The 16,371-nt window shown below is 45.1% G+C and overlaps 1 protein-coding gene across 1 annotated transcript in view; it reads right to left on the bottom strand.

Annotated features, from left to right (window-relative positions):
* The window catches only part of LOC147897862 (uncharacterized), a 66,728-nt gene that overhangs the window by 32,962 nt on the left and 17,395 nt on the right, over positions 1–16,371 (bottom strand). Inside the window, exons 2-4 of the mRNA XM_087380945.1 lie at positions 12,880–12,916; positions 12,479–12,715; positions 12,277–12,324 (exon numbers count right to left, since the gene is read on the bottom strand). Coding sequence (XP_087237071.1) covers positions 12,277–12,324; positions 12,479–12,715; positions 12,880–12,916 — 322 coding nt within the window. The remainder of the gene's footprint in view (positions 1–12,276; positions 12,325–12,478; positions 12,716–12,879; positions 12,917–16,371) is intronic.

Here is a 16,371-nt window from a genome sequence, read left to right as displayed (position 1 = left end):
AGATGCGCCCAAGGGTGGGGCCTAATTGGGGCTGCCCTTGGGGCCTGGCAGCAGTACAAGAGGGCCAGCAAAGGGCCCTTATATAGGGCTTCCTGCATAAAGTCGGCCAAGGGAGGGGGGGGGGGCAGAAAGTCAGCCAGAATGACGATGCTGGTCGGTGGTATTTCCAGCCCCTTGGGGGCTATATACAGGGGCCATTGTGCCTCACAATTCATCCAGCACACCAGCAGTTTTGTGAGCAGCAGGAGCAGTAGTGCACACATCTTCAGGCCTATTTCCAGGAGGCAGAAGAGTGCAATAGAGGCTGCAGACTGAGCTCTCCTCAAGGCTGGGACTTGGCTGTCTACAAGGGCAGCAAGAAGCTGAGATCTGGACGGAGAGTCTACATACGCTTGAGGTGGAGCACACGGGCTCATGTCTAGAGATATCCGGCAGATAGTAGAAGTACCTTGTGGTAAGATCAAAGAACCACACTCCAGTGGGCCTTTGGATCTCTCTCTCTTTTGTTGTGTCCATAGTTTTGGACGGAAATATATTGTTTTAGTAGCTTCTATATCTGGCTGGTTCATTGTCTATTGATGAGTCTACACATCTATTTGATGCCCATAAGTTTAAGAAGTTTGTGATTCCCCTCCACACACACACTTTGTGAGCTTCTATGCTATTCTATCAGTCTTCCGTTGTGCGTACCCTCTGTTGGTCGATTTCTAACAAACTCGCAATCCAACCATGTTGATCCTAACTCGATCAGCCCCACAAATTCCAGGCTAGAGAGGCTCATGGAAACTGCAAGTCATTGGCATTCCATACCACCTGGTGAACAGTTGCTATAGTAGCTCATGCTCTGCTCCCTCAGTGGTGGCTGGTGTGTGCACCTATGGCCCTAGCTCTCCCTATATAGCTTCCGGGAAGAGCGCTCATCAAGAAAAGCGAAAAAGAAGTCCTAGTAACCCATGTTCCCACGGAAGCACTCTAGCCCATCATCTGTCTGCCTGTCCCTAGTGTGCACAAGACAGAAGACCCTAGAAAAGAGAGCAAGGAGGGCATTATGGGAGGTTCCCTACAACCCAACGGACCAAAGTTGCAACAAAACGCGTTTTTTATTTTTTGAAATGTTGCCAAACGTTTGGAAATAAAAAATGTGTTTTTTAATTGTGGTTTTTGGGGCAAAAGGCCCTAAGGTCATATTTCGGCCCTATTTGCATCAAAACAATCGAAGCAGGTGTTGCCATCAAGCGTTGTTGGATATCCCCCGTCCGTACGTCCGTACAGCCTACGCAAGCACGCCGCCTTGACTCCTCTCATTCATGCTTTGCAGGTTGCTTATGGTAGCAGCTAATCTATTTCGGGGCTCATTGATTGCAGCCAAATACAGGCCGTACGTTTACCGTATGGGCAATTGTACGACCATTTTTCGAGGACTTGTCTGTGCTAGCTGAGAGCTCTTGTTCTCTCTCTCTCTCTCTCTCTCTCTCTCTCTCTCTCTCTCTCTCTCGCTCTCGCTCTCGCTCTCAGAGTCTCTTCCCCTTGTGCAATGGGCAGACAACGTGATGCAACTTGGAGCCACGTGACTGTTGTGGGCTCCTGTGGCACTTCAGGGATAAAGCGCATGGTTTGCAACTATTGTGGGCTGGAATTTGGTGGAGGTGTGCAGCGTATCAAGGCACATTTGGGAGGTACAAAAGCAAAGGGAGTTGAAGTTTGCAAGCAAGTGCCACCAGAAGTGGCACATAGCTTTAAACTTCAAGCTGCAGTCCATGCCAATGAAGCTCAAGAGAAGAAATTGAAGCAGTAGGTGGTACTCAGAAGAGGGCAAGGCAGGAGCATGGAAGCTCCTCTTTTCAGGGTGCTGTTCAGGGTACTGATGCACAACCAGCACATCTTGTAGGAGGAAAAATTGGACAGCTGAACATTAAGAAGTCAATGAGAGGTGTCTACAAGAAGCAAGCTCGTCGGGAGATACGGATGACATTTTATCAATGCAATTTGCCTTTTCATGTTGCCAAAACTCCACAATGGAGGCGCATGGTGAGAGCCATCTCTTGCATTGGTGAGGAGTGGGAGGGCCCTACGTGCGAGGCCTTGCGCACTGAGGAATTGAAGGAGGAGGTAGATCTTGAGCATGCAGAATTGCAGCCCATAAAGGAGGCTTGGGCAAAGTATGGTTGCAGCATCCTATCTGATGGGTGGAGTGATGTGAGGAAGAGACATGTTATTAACATCTTGGTGTCATGCTGCAAGGGCACTACTTTCTTGCGTGATGTTGATGCTTCAGGGCCAGGTGTAAGTATCACGGGGGAGTTTATCTTCCGTCACATAAAGCAGGCAATCTTGGATGTTGGCGAGAATAATGTGATACAAGTAATAACAGATAATGCAAGTAATTGTGTGTCAATGGGCAGAATGATTGCAGAGGAGTTCCCACATATCGTATGGAGCCCATGTGCAGCCCATTGCTTGGATTTGCTGATTGAGGATGTGGGTAAGTTGGATTGGGTGACAGGGCTTATGGACACAGCTCGTGCCTTGGTCCGAGTTGTCACAAAGAAGCCTAAGGTGTTGGCTATGTATAGAGCTAACAGTGACCTTGAGTTATTGAAGCCTCCACAAACACGCTTTGCCTATATGTGCATTGTATTAGAGAGGCTGATTAGAGTGCATGATGGCTTGCTCTGCACTGTTGTATCTAGAGAGTGGATGGCTTGGGAGGATCATGATAAACCCAAGGCTCTTGCATTTACACGCATAGTGATGGGACAGAGCTTTTGGGATGATGCTGCTGCACTTGTGGTTGCTTTGAAGCCAAGTTTTTGTGTCCTTCGATTGACAGATCGAGAGGGCTCAACTTTGGGCTTGTATGTATGAATTCATGGACAGAATTGGGAGAAGCATCAACAACAACAAGACCTTATCCCCTGAAAGGTAAGTGTGGAATGTCTTCTCTCTTAGGCTCCAACCTTCAGCTACAAACTTTATTTTCTGCCCTATGATATAACTTGTCAGGTCTTAGAACTCAGAATTCAGATTCTAGAATCATAGAATGACTCATGACCATTTGGGCTTGTCAAATCTGAATATTTCAGGATTGAGCAGATTAGAGACATTTGGGAGAGCAGGTGGAATTGGTTTCACAAACCAATACATGCAGTTGCCAATGTATTGCATCCATTGTGGAGGTCTGAGGAGCCATACATTGATGAGGAGCTGAATTCAGGTTTTAATACCTACATAGATCTTATTTCTAAGGGGAACACTGAGCTTGTCAGGAAACTAGAGGATGAGTTGTTCGTGTTTCGCAATTCTAGCTTGACTTTTGGGAGAGCCACTGCGAGGGTTCGAGACACGCAGCTTCATCCTGTGTCTTGGTGAGAGAAGTATGGAGGATCGACTCCTATTTGAGGTGTATTGCTATGAGGGTTCTTTCACAAGATTGCACTGCTGCAGCTTGTGAGAGAAATTGGAGTACGTGGGCATTGTTTCACACCAAAAAGAGAAACCGCCTTTCCTCAGCTCAATTGGAAAGGCTAGTTTTTGCTAATAGCAACTTGCGTCTCTTGAGCAAGTTTAAAGGCTTGAAAGAGCCAATGCAGGTAGCAACTTGCGTCTCTTGAGCAAGTTTAAAGGCTTGAAAGAGCCAATGCAGGTATGTAGTATGCTGCATGCAATTTGTTATATTCTTAATTTTGTATTTTAAGCAATGAGTAATCAGTCTTGGGTTAACTTTTCATCAAAAATCACCTCCGGACGCTTGCATTTGTAGGTTGATCCTGATACGGCGGACATAAACAAGGCCCCCACTATACCTGACATTCCACAAGAGGAGCTGGACATCTATGCCCAGTTGTACGAGGAGATATTGCAGCATGGCCCACACACAAGAGCACGCAACAGGGTACAGAGTGGGGCTGCAACTTCAGAAGGTGGGGTTGGAGGGAGTGGGGCTGCAGCTCCTAATGGCAGTGATGAGGATGGTTCCAGCGAAAGCAAGGCTTCATCGGAGGACGAGGTGGATGACGAGGAGGCTGTTGAAGACATTGCTACAGACACCTGAGGCATCATGGAGTGCAGACCTAGAATCTACACTTAGTGCTAGCAGCTACATAGACTTAGATTTAGATCATAGAATGTTCAATGTAGATGTAGCTTAAGTGTAGCCTCTAGAGTTTAGTGAGTAGCAAGTTGAAACTCTGAAGTTCTATAACTATTGTGGTCATTTTATCAATGCTTGAACTTGGTATTTCAAACTTAAAACTTTAATAAGTCATGACCCATGACTCATGGCTTTAGCCTTGAGCTACGGGCATTGGAGTTTGGCTTGTTTTCAAACTTTTATATAAGTTGTTTTGACTCAAACTTGAATTATGTTTTACTAAATTGCTTTTAGGCTTTCAAGTTTCACCTTGAACCTTCTAAGTTCTATATTGTCATGTGTATATGTAACTTGTAAGTAGGAATCAAGGTAGTATCTTGTTACATGTATGATGTTACACATTGTTGGCAGTTACCAAACTTGCTTTCCAGTTCATAATTGTTGCTTTTCAAATTCCTGGGCTCACAATTCCAGTTCATAATTGTTGCTCTATGTTCCTCGGTGTTTTGGGTGCCATTAGTGCATGAAATCATGCATTTTAGGTCCTAGGAATGTGTATTTATATAGTAGGCATATATTTTTTGGTAAAATATACCCCTGGGGAAAATTTCGGGTCGAAACACGTTTGGAAAAATTTCCAAACGTTTCCAAACGTCTGGCAACTATGCAACGGACAGAAACAGTACCAATCCGAACACCGTTGTTTCTTTTGCCATCAAATTGCAAGACACGGGAAGGATTGTCCAAAGTGGTTAGCAGAGAACATTGCCTACCGGCTTCAACCGTCACTTCTACGATGGCCGCTCCAGCTCCTCCAACTTTAGCTACAAATTCAGCCCTTGCTTTCTTTGAACCCAATACCTTCAATGGTGTTCGAAGGTAAGGAGGGCAACCTCAAAGGCCTAAAGAAGGATCTTATCAAGGCATATTGTCACAGGGATGTGAAGATATGAACCGTGGTTTGCCCCTCACACTTAAGTCCTAACCCTTCTAACCAATGAAACATTGGTGTCCTTGGGCCTAACTTTAAGACCCCTCTAAACCTTGCCTTGCCCCTAGCAAGTAGACCTAGTGTGTGCACCTAGAGACTTCTGGGAAGTGTCACTTCCCCTGGGCTAGCCCCCTAAGCCAAAGTTAGTCAATGTTTCATTGGTTTGTGTGGGTTAGAGCATTAATGAGGGGGCCACGAGGCAGCCCCTCATGCATACCTACCCTCTTCCTCTCCTTCCAAGGCTATTGTACGGTTTTCTTTTGGTGGTTCATTTTTCACAAATCCCAAGTTGAAGCAAGCACGCCGTACGAATTCCAAGGACACATTCCAAGACTTGACTCCTTGCATTTTTTGCCTGCACGCATCTCGAGGCAGCCCGTACGGCTGTACAGACTGCATGAACTGCATTTAAAGTGTATGTACCTGCTGTACGGTCTTTTCAGCGCTGCTGTACGGGATCCAAGGCAGACTGTACGGACAATTTTCCTGCTGGTACGGGTGATTTTGCTGGCTGTACGGCTGTTTTCTTCTGTTGGCGCGCTTCCCGAGATTCCTTCAAAGCTGTTATGCACCCCCTTTTTCCTACTGTACAGCCTGCTCAGCTCCTCTCTCCTGCCCGTGATCCTCCTGCTCTGTCTCTCTCTGATTCCAGCCCGTTATCTCTCTTCCTTCCCCTCTCCAAGCTGCCATTTCCTCCTACTAGCCTCCACACTCGATATGTTGCCCATGGAGGTTTTCTGGATTGGATTGGAGTTCCTTGGAGCTGATCTGGAGCTGGGTTGAAGTTATTTGAAGCTGGTTTGAGTTCTCTTGTCACTATCCCTTTTTCGTTGATTGCATTTGTTGTTTGGAGCTTCCTCTGGACCCTACAGGCTTAAGTAGACACTCAATTACAGAGGGTGTGCCTGGGAGAGTGCCAGAGGGGTAGTGTATTGCATTTGGATGCCTTGGGGCTGCTTGATCATTGGGAAGTGTATGGATGCCTTGTCACTAACAGTTGATTACAGTCTTTGTGGAATGCTTGGACACCTTTACAGTTGGTCATGGACAATGGTGAATGCCTTAGCCTTGCCTTGGCACTTGGGTACTAGTGTGTGCACTAGGATGGAATGCAAGTTGTACCAGAGTTTGGTTTGGACAATGGAAATAGCCCGTGGGGTAGAGCACAAGGGTGAGCCCTTGTTGTATGTACCAAATCTCATTCTTAAAGAAATAAATAAATACCGGAAGGGGCGCCAAGAGTTTGGGGCCAATGTTGGTTTCATTGAGCAGGGGCACTCTAGCCTCCATTCAGTTATTCCTCAAATTGTTTCTAAGTGGTATTGTTAAAGTTAAGTGGTTGGAAATAATGCAAATTACAATGTGGCTGTGAATAATGAATATGCAATGCAAGTTATGGTCTACTTCCCTTTAGGAAACTGAAGGCCGGTTACACATATAGTACAACTAAAGGGCAGCAATTGATTGTCCTTTTTGGTATGGAGAGTTCCAAAGATGCCATGTCTCCGCAGCTGGCCAAGAAGATGGGCTCCAATCTCGTACCTCATCAGCTCGCCGTGGGTGGGTTCACAACAGGTTTAGGCACACAAGGCCACTCAATTCTCAATTTCATTCAAAAGGCCTCATTTCAACGGGATTTTATCATTACACCTTTGCTTTGTTGCGACATGTTTTTTAGGCATTTACATACGAGCATTCCAAGGATCCCATTGATTTCACATATCCAAGCTCGTCGTGCCATCTACAAGGGCACAGTGTGTGCACTTATCTATGTCCGCTACCAGTAGGCTGCAGTTCAGCTAGTTCCATCACCTGGGTGATCTACTCACCGAATTCCACAATATTATGCTCTGAGATCATCTTCCATGGCAGCTTCCGCCCAATAGAGCTGAGGATCATTGTATTGACTTGATTCCAGGTTCCACTCCACCCAGTAAGTTTGTCTACTGACTTTTCAAGTTTCTGGAGGGAGAATTGGAGTAGCAGTTGTCGCAATTACTGCATGCAGACCGTGATCTTCGCCATTTTTAGCCCTGAGTACTTTTCGTTCAAAAAAAGGACTAGGACACTCAATAAGTTAACAATGAGCGATAAGTTTTCCATGCCTCGCATTGAGTACGTTTGGAGAGACTCAATGGTGGCAAGTATTTTTTTTTAATTGACTAAAAAGTTGCTACCACCAGGTGACACCAACATTCCAAAAACGGCGTTCAGAACAGAACGAGCTCATTATGAGTCTGTGGTCATGCCATTCAGACTCAAGAATGCACCGCCAACGTTCAACAAAATGATGCTGAGTGTGTTTGCGTGATATAAAGGAATGTGCCTATTCATCTTTCTCGATGATACTCTCATATTTTCGGCTAGTGTAGAGTAGTGTGTGCATGAACAGGTTCTCCACATACACAGCAGCTCTCACGGATTTATTGGAAGGGGTGAAAGAAGATTTCAATTACCGGTCCGGCCTTACAAGCCTTCCACAACTTACAGCGGTTGGCTACCATAGTACCAGTATTAGCATCGTGGGACGACACCCAAGCCATTGGGGCAGTACAAGACCCACGGCTTATTGCAGTCATAAGTTGAACGCCACCGAGAAGAACTAATCAGTACATGACAAAGAGTTACTTGGGGTAACTTAGGCATTGAAGCATTCGAAGCCTTTCCTACACAGTCGGACTTTTACACTTAAGACTGATCACCAAGCACTTAAGTGGCTTTAGACAATACCTAGTTTACAACAGTAGAGTGATCGGCAAGCACGATGGAGTCAGATATTGCAGCCATTTGGGGGCATGATTGAGTATGCCCCTGGAAGGAACAACCTGTCTTAGTCAGAAGACCCCCATCTAGACACTTCAGGGCACACTTGTGCTAGAAATACAAGGAAAGAACCTTGACAGTATGAAGGCATTGTATGCAAACTCTACAAACTTTGGCACTCAATTTTATTTGGCCACCAGTCTAGATCCTAACCACTATTTGGCACAGGGTGGGTGGCTCTTCTACAAAAACAGGCTTTGTGTGCTCAAAAAAAAAAGCCATGAACTTCTTCATGATGCCCATGACTCCCTTGTAGGTGGCCATCGTTGCATCAACAATACATTGAAGAAGTTAGAGCACCTATTTTATTGGAAAAGGATGCTTACAGCTAGGTTTAAAGCTGTCGCATACGACCAAAAGTAAAGGCTTCCCAACAGAAGGCGGCTAGTTTACTCAAAGCCGTTGCCTATTCCCGAAGGTCCCTTTATCGGACATAGCCATGACTTCATGGGATTCCCGCATCAATAGGTACACGAAATATGCAATGCTTAACTATTGTTGATCGTTCCTTGTAAGCAGACGGCCAACATAGAACATGTAGCGTGCATGCTCATCCAATACTAGTACACCATTGCCGGTTTACCTTGGACCATTATATCAAATAGGGACACCAAATTTACATCTCGTTTTCAGCAAGCCTCGTTAGATAATTTTAGCACAACCTACAAACAAACAGGCAAACAGTTCTTGTCAGGATACACAGCCCAAGTGGGAACAATATATTTGCTAGTGCAGGCCATAAATGATACTCATTTATCAAGTATTGGTCGCACACCGTAAGAAGTTGCATTCGGCAAGCCGTTCTCATCTCTCTTAACTAGAGTGATTTCTCCATCCGTTGAAGGCACAGAGATTATAGAGTCAGTCAAGGATCGCCTAGCCAAGGCACAAGAAGCGTACACCCGCCAGGCAAGGAAGTCCCAAAGAAACGTCACATTCAAAGAAGGTTAATGTGTTCATTTACATATCATCAAGCAGAGATTGAAGCGGGTCAGCAAGCGATGCTCCAAGCTCTCTTTCAAGATTTTTGAACCATTCCCTACCATTAAGAGGATCAACGATGTCTCCAGAAGTTGAAGATACAAACAATTGCCCAAAGTGATTGACGACACAGAAGTCATTGAGCCACAGCAAACATAGGTCAGGACCCCGCATCTAGGAGTTCAATACAAAGTTGTTCCGCGATCGAGGTTAAGGAGGAGGGAATGCAACATGCACCCCTGCACTCAGGTGCATTGTGACACATTCGACTCACCATCAAGTGCATATTGTACATCAATAAATCCCTACAGTAGGCTTTTTGTCGTATGCCATGGCTTCATTGTGAGCCCCTCTCCGAGCCCAAGGTTCAATGAAAATCCTCTAGTACCCACTGGAGAACTAGTCTAGGCCAAAAGGCACCTAACGAGCCTTCCAACGGCCAAGTGGGTCGCCCAAGGTCAGCAATAAAGGTTGGCCAAGTCAGGTCAGTTGACTGGACCAGACAAATATGGGAATGGGTGCACTCTAGTGTGCTAAATATGCACTCTAGTAGTTGTATGGGACTCATGGATAGGAACTAGGGCATCAAATCGCTAGTGCAAATGGTTTTGGGTGTTTTTCCTCACTTTTTCCTCAACCTTAAACGATAGGATTTTAGCTCAAGAAGTGTTATTAGGAGTGGCTGCATCAAGGTGAATGTATGTCAATGGGAGAGCGCTCAAATGCTCATTTGCACGGTTCCCAACACTTTGAAGGATTTTTTGGCAAGTAACTTAAGCTATGACTTAAGATCCCTTTTTGTGACTTGAGATACAGCTGAGCTCTTAATATTTCCATTGTTTATACCTTGATTAGTAATCTATGCATGTACATTTGAATGCCCTTGAATTTATTTACACCTTGACTATGCATGTATATTTTTACATGCCCTTGCATTCTATTTTTGAAAAAACTGAATTGTTAGGGTTGAATCAAGCTCCATCAGTTGCCTGAACCAGCAAGTCGGTCAACCCTGGCTGGTCAATCGGTCATTCAAGCCTACTTCTTGTTCCAAGTCAATACCAACCTCCCTCTAGCCTAAGCTCCCGCCCTATTCTGTGCCAGTTCGAAGGACCAGCTCCAATTCCCTCCAACCAGATCATGTTTTGTGGAGCACCTACACGCACCAGAACAACAGGGTTTTGACATAGCTACACATACCTAGGAGGTAGTTGCATCCTACACATACCTCAGGGTCGTTTTCTCCAGCCCGATCTTTACGATGTGACCAGCATTACAGGCCCGAGTGAGCAGGGCGACATTGCTTTCACTCTCACTTCCAAGACACTCGGACCAAGACTCCTCTTTGATTCTTTGGTCCAACCAGCAAATATGTATGGAAGCCCTTGATGGGGGGCTGACCTATCAGAGACAGATTGGGCTCGAATTGAGAGGCTTCAGATTCTTATGCTTTCACGGATGATTCGCACTAAGCCTTCAGTCCCACATCAAATAGTCTTGGCTGAGTTCGGGGCATCCCTACTACAGCTCAATGCACATTAGACATCCTTGGTTGGCTTTATCCTCCTCCATGGCACTAGTGGCAAAGGGTGACTAGAGGTGTTGGTATGCACGTACATGCAGCTGGTTTGGGAGCCTAGGGCTACACATAGACAAGCTACCTTCACTCCAGTACAACGTTGAGGCCCCCTCCACCCGCTCACATATCACGAGGTAAACTAGGTCATCCAAGAGGATTTCTTACGATTACACACACCTCGTGACCTCCTTGTGAAGCTCAACTTCTACAGGTTACGGATTTCAGCAGAGTGCTTCCTCGATCCACCAGGATACACCTCCCCCACTCCCTGAGGATATCGATCAAGCAGTTCTGCACCTTATCACACCACCCCCGTATTGAGAGTGGTCAGACGGGCAGCATACCCAGAGAGGGTCCCATCTACACCTTATGCAATCACCAGGAGATTGAGTCAAAGGAGCACTACACATTCAGATGTACTGTGTACTCTGAGATCAAAGGTCCCCTATCATTGCCTTTTTAGGGATGGTTTTAGACCATCTAGTCTCGTCCTACCTAGACATCCATGGGGCCATCCGACACAAGGAGTGATTGCTCAAAGCACTTAGGGGAGATCACAACACATAGCTAGAGTCCACTCAGAGCATGATCACAGAGTTTTTCCTGCCAGACAGCACCGACCAGCAGGCCTTACAGAGATGGCCACCACGAGTACCTGAGCCAAAGCCAAAGATACGTCAAACTTGAGAACAGATTGAAGCACACATGCTCATCAAACTGGAGGGACGACCCACAGGAGTGACAGTGGGACTAGTTCGCCATAAAGCTATAGCCAGGGAGCACAGCGGACTACACATGTCGATAGTTGCCAGCGCTCCAGCACAGGTTTTATGCCACCACAACAGCCTCACACATTGACGTCCCCTTCCTAGAGCTGACGCCCCTGCCAACTACTCCATGAGCTCAGAGAGTTTTCTCCCTATGTATCGATGCCCTTATGATCACGATTCTGGGTTTTCTTTTGTATTCGTCATGGTGTTGATGCCTGCTTAGTGGTTCAACCCCTCAGCTCATTGTATCAGTTTCTTGGACCCTCTGATCTTCCAAAGACTTATAATAAACTTTCTTTCTTTCTTTCTCTCTCCCCTCTCTGTGGTGCATAAGTAAAGACGACTCACTAAAGGTTTATTTGTGATTACACAATCATTAACCGTTGCATGTTACACTGATGATCCTTAAATATATGGGTTGATTGAAGCCCTCAGCTATCCAGCCGGTTCTTTTTGGATTGTGTGGAAGGCTTGCATGGCTATGAGGCGGAGGCATGGGAACCTCCACATCCACTGCTCCCAGTGTTGACATGTGGCCAAACTCTAGGTCTATGTGTCCCCACAGAACTCCATGTGTGACCAACGATTCACCACTCGTCCTTCCACCACCTCAACCTTGATCTTGACCTCTCCTTCTCCACCTATCCCTCTACCTCCACAATCTTCACCGATGAGATGGCCTCTCTCTAAAACTGTAATCCTTTCTCACATTCATCAATCCAGTCATGACCATTGAGCTGTAATGGCTGCAATAGATGCCTATGCAACCGAATTCATTCCTAGTGCAAGGTCCTCCTGTATTCCAGTATTCCTCTCGGATTTGATATGTATGTCTGTTTTCACTGAATTTGTTCGTTGCAATGGCTGGGTTTTGACAGCCATTCTCCCAAGACAAGTAAAGAAATATAATTGCAAACCTGCTATCCATGCACTCACATCTTTAACTCCATGGAAAAACCCCAAAGACAAAACACAGAAATTTGTTACTTCAATAACTTATACTGTTGGAAAAAAGCACAAAAACAAAGTAATAGAGACTCACATGTATAACAAGAACCGGACAATTGACTTTCCCAATCTTATCAATATTCTGCAGAGTGAAAGAGCCACAACACACAAAAAAACATCAACTGACGATTGAATGATGTTGCATATATAAAAAGAGAAATGTGCTTTATTTAACCAAATATGCATAACTTTTGCTTGCATATGCACAGCTGAAACTGTCAGACGAATATGTTTACCTTGTATATGTCAAACCAATAAGTGTGCTTCACAGGATACATAACTCGTAACCCTGATAGTATAGGACTATGCAGTACTACAGCACGTAGATGAGGCAAACGAGTGGCCAATTCTAATGTTGGCCCACTGCCAACAGATTGTCCATATAGAATGATGTCCTCCTGGCTAATGCCATAATCACGCCCCAGGCATTCATATGCAGCATCGATATCTGCATATGTGTCGTATTCACTCGGCTATTTGTGATGATAAGAAAATCAAATCAGAACCATTATCAGAGAGAAGTGAAATAACTTAGAACCCAGAGCTAAAATTGAGGTAATTCAGGCACACATGACGGGGGTTGAGAGGGCAGAAGGGGGGAAGGAAGGGATCAAGGGGGGTTGAGGGGTGTGCTGACCTTCCCTGTGGATTGCCCATAGCCACTGTAATCATACCTGCAAAATCAAGCGCCAGTACCTGCATTCAGCACATCTTTTTTCAACAAAACACATGAACAAAGTCTATTTCACATTCAGTAAAGAGATCATGGGTCAGTACAAAAATAAACCAAACTAAACCATACTGAAAGTCTGCGCTGATAGAAAATTGATTTGCTAAGTCTACGTCTATTGTCATTGAAAACAACACTGTGTAGAAAATGGGGTCGTGATGGAAAAAGTGCCAGACTGAATGGGCGCCTGACTGCCCTCTTTTCTGCTGAGTTTTTGCTGCTGTCCTGACTGCATAGCCTACCCACTTGAGCTAAAGATCCTACTGGACATCAGGCTGTGCTGGTTGTGCTATCTGAAGGAAGAAGTTGAGCACAATGCTTCTTGTTGTGACTTGAGCTTGGAACCCCTTGGCACGTAGAGTCATGTTACCCTTTTCTAAAGGCGCCTCTAGCTCCATGTTGCTCATGATCTTACAAATTTATATATGCCATCTTAACAAATTATGCACAAGTTTATACATTGTGTTGTAGTCCTTTGGATCAAAAACCATGGCGACTCTATCTTCATCTATTGTCTACAACCGTATGGCCCTTGCATGTATCAGTTTGCATAGTAGTTGACCAAGCTTGTGGGCACCTCGGTAACCTCATAAATTAGGCTTGAAACTGCTCATATCCTATCGTGGCAAGAATCGGGCTCACATGTTCTTGATGAACTCCACCAATCATATCTGGCTACCTCCACATCTGCATTGAAATCCTGGGCAATGTATACCCAACGAGTGTTAGGAAACCCTTATGGATGTGTGAACCATCATCAGTCTCATACGGCATGTTGATAATTCAATATCAGGTGGAGAGTGACCTGGTAGAAAATAGTCCTGGCGCGAAGTCCACCCTATGCAATAGCTTCCAACATCCTGTCATGGATACTAAAGATCCATCACCATACTATAGATGGCATAAAACAAGACGGTAAGGAATAGACCATGCTAAAGATGGTAAAGCCATACTAAAGATTACCAAAATCACACTGAAGGTGACAAACACTGAAGATAGCATGCATGGTGATCAGCCATGATAAGAGGTAACCTCTAAGCTGTAAAGATAGCATACTAAAGATGACAAAAATCACACTGAAGGTGACAAACACTGAAGATAGCATATACCTAGATGAATCCAGGAACATTCCCAAACTCATCCTCTAAAAACACAACATAGTGCAGATTCAATCTCACGATAGTCACTCATAAGATTGAAAACCATTAACTCCATCACGCATAGTAGGGACTAGCTACTATGACAAACACTGAAGATAGCATGCACGGTAATCAGCCATGATAAGAGGTAACCTCTGAAACTTTAAATAACCATGTTCACATGATTTGCAGAAAATAGCCAGCCGGGGGTGTGAGGTACTGTCATACCTAGAAGAAGACCCACCCATTGCGGGCAGTCTTGGGTTGCTTCGGGCTGTTAACATCTGCCCCTCCATGCCTCTGCAGCCTGCTACACTTTCCAGCCTCCTGCCGTGTGTTTACCAACCCCCTTAGCCTCAATGAGACCTGTGTAGAAGCGTAGGTTAAGCGACTCCTTTCTTGGAACTGCCATTACAAGCAGCAAGGTGTTAGGGCAGAAGTGGTGCACGTTTTAGACGCGGAGGCTGGCATTGGGGATGCTGGCCTAAACGGTCCCACGCACGGGTATCCATGCAGCCACTCCCTTCCCTGTGCCTTCTTTCCTTCTCTCCCTCCTCCCCTGCCTCTTCAGTCTCAGCCTCTCATTTCTTTCTTTTTTACCTCCTTCCTTCTCTTTCCGTTTTTTTTCCTTCTCTTCACAAAACACATTTCCACTTGCTTGATAAATTCAATTATTGCATATATTTATTTATTTTTAATTTCAAATTCTTTAAATTAGGATGTTTGCCAAAAGCATGCCTATAATCAGTTAGGTACTAGTTGGCTAGGGTTAGCATTTGAGGATGGACCTACATTGAAAGGGGTATGAGCAGATATCTTTATGAAAAACTTAAAGACCATACCCCACCCAAGTACCCAAACATGGGACCAATCAAATGCATAGAATGCAAACCGTGTGAGTGTGAGTGGAGAGAGAGCAAGAGAGTGAGCTGAGAGCTTGAAAGCTTGAAAGCTTAGTTGCGATAGAAGAGTGTAAGAGATACAACTGAAGGAGTGAGATAAGGTTTTGTCCTAGTGACAAAACCTTAGTAGTCACTAACCATAGTTAGTGGACTAACTGCGGTTAGGGGGAAAAACCTCTTAAAGAGGGAAAAGTGCCCCTAACTAGCTTATTAAATTACATTGGTCACTGCTGAATTATATCTATAATTCTAACACCCCCCTGTAGTGCCAATGTCATGTACAAGGATGATTAATCACCAAACGGATATAAGTTCAGGGCACTACGAAATGCCTCAAACTTTTCATGTGGAAGTGCTTTGGTGAAAATATCTGCAACATTGTCATGTGTGGACACAAAGATCATACCGATCTCTCCTGCATGCAACTTCTCTCTGACGTAGTGATAGTGAACCTCAATGTGCTTCGTGCGAGCATGAAACACTAGATTCTTTGACACTGCAATGGCACTCTGACTATCAGTGAGAATTGGAGAAGGACCCTCCAATGACAGATGAAGATTAGCAAATAGACGACGCAGCCAGACACATTCAACTGTTGCTGTGAAAGCTGCCCTGTACTCAGCTTCACATGATGAGGTAGCCACTGTAGATTGTTTCTTGCTCAACCAGGAAATGCAAGCTTTACCCAGAAAGAAACAATTGCCACTAGTGGACTGCCTAGTGTCATAATCACCAGCCCAATATGAATCACTGTAGGCATGCATCTGCAAGTCACCCCCCCTGGGAAATAACAAGCCAAAAGACTTCGTGCCCTGCAAATAACGGAAGATGCGCTTAACTGCCTGCCAATGCATAGTTTTTGGGCTGTGCATATACCTACTCACCTGAGATACTGCAAACTGAATATCAGGTCTAGTGTTGCAGAGATAAATGAGGCATCCAACAGCCTGACTGTAAAATGTGGCATCAAGTGATTCTCCTGCATCATGCATTGTGAGTTTCAGCCCCGGCTCCATGGGAGTGGCTATGGGCTTACAATCATGCATGTTAAATCTGTCCAAGAGTTTCTGCACATACTTGGACTGAGACATAACAGTGCCACATCTCTCTTGAGAGAACTCGATCGCCAAATAAAAGTGAAGCAGCCCCAAATCTGACATCTCAAAGTTGGTCTACAAATCAGCTTTGAAATCTGCAATATTATCTTCATTGGACCCTGTGAGCAGTAAGTCATCGACATAAAGAATGATGACTAAAATTTCCCCCCCATCCTTCTTGATGTAGAGGGTGCTCTCAGTAGGACTATTGTGCAGCCCCTTGCTGGTCAAAAAGGCATGAATCTTGGCATACCATGCACG

Source organism: Dipteris shenzhenensis, chromosome 10 (genome assembly GCF_047967505.1).
Source record: "Dipteris shenzhenensis isolate YYH24624 ecotype China chromosome 10, Dip_SZ_1.0, whole genome shotgun sequence".
NCBI classification, from domain to species: domain Eukaryota; kingdom Viridiplantae; phylum Streptophyta; class Polypodiopsida; order Gleicheniales; family Dipteridaceae; genus Dipteris; species Dipteris shenzhenensis.
This window is presented reverse-complemented; position numbering and strand designations above follow the sequence as displayed.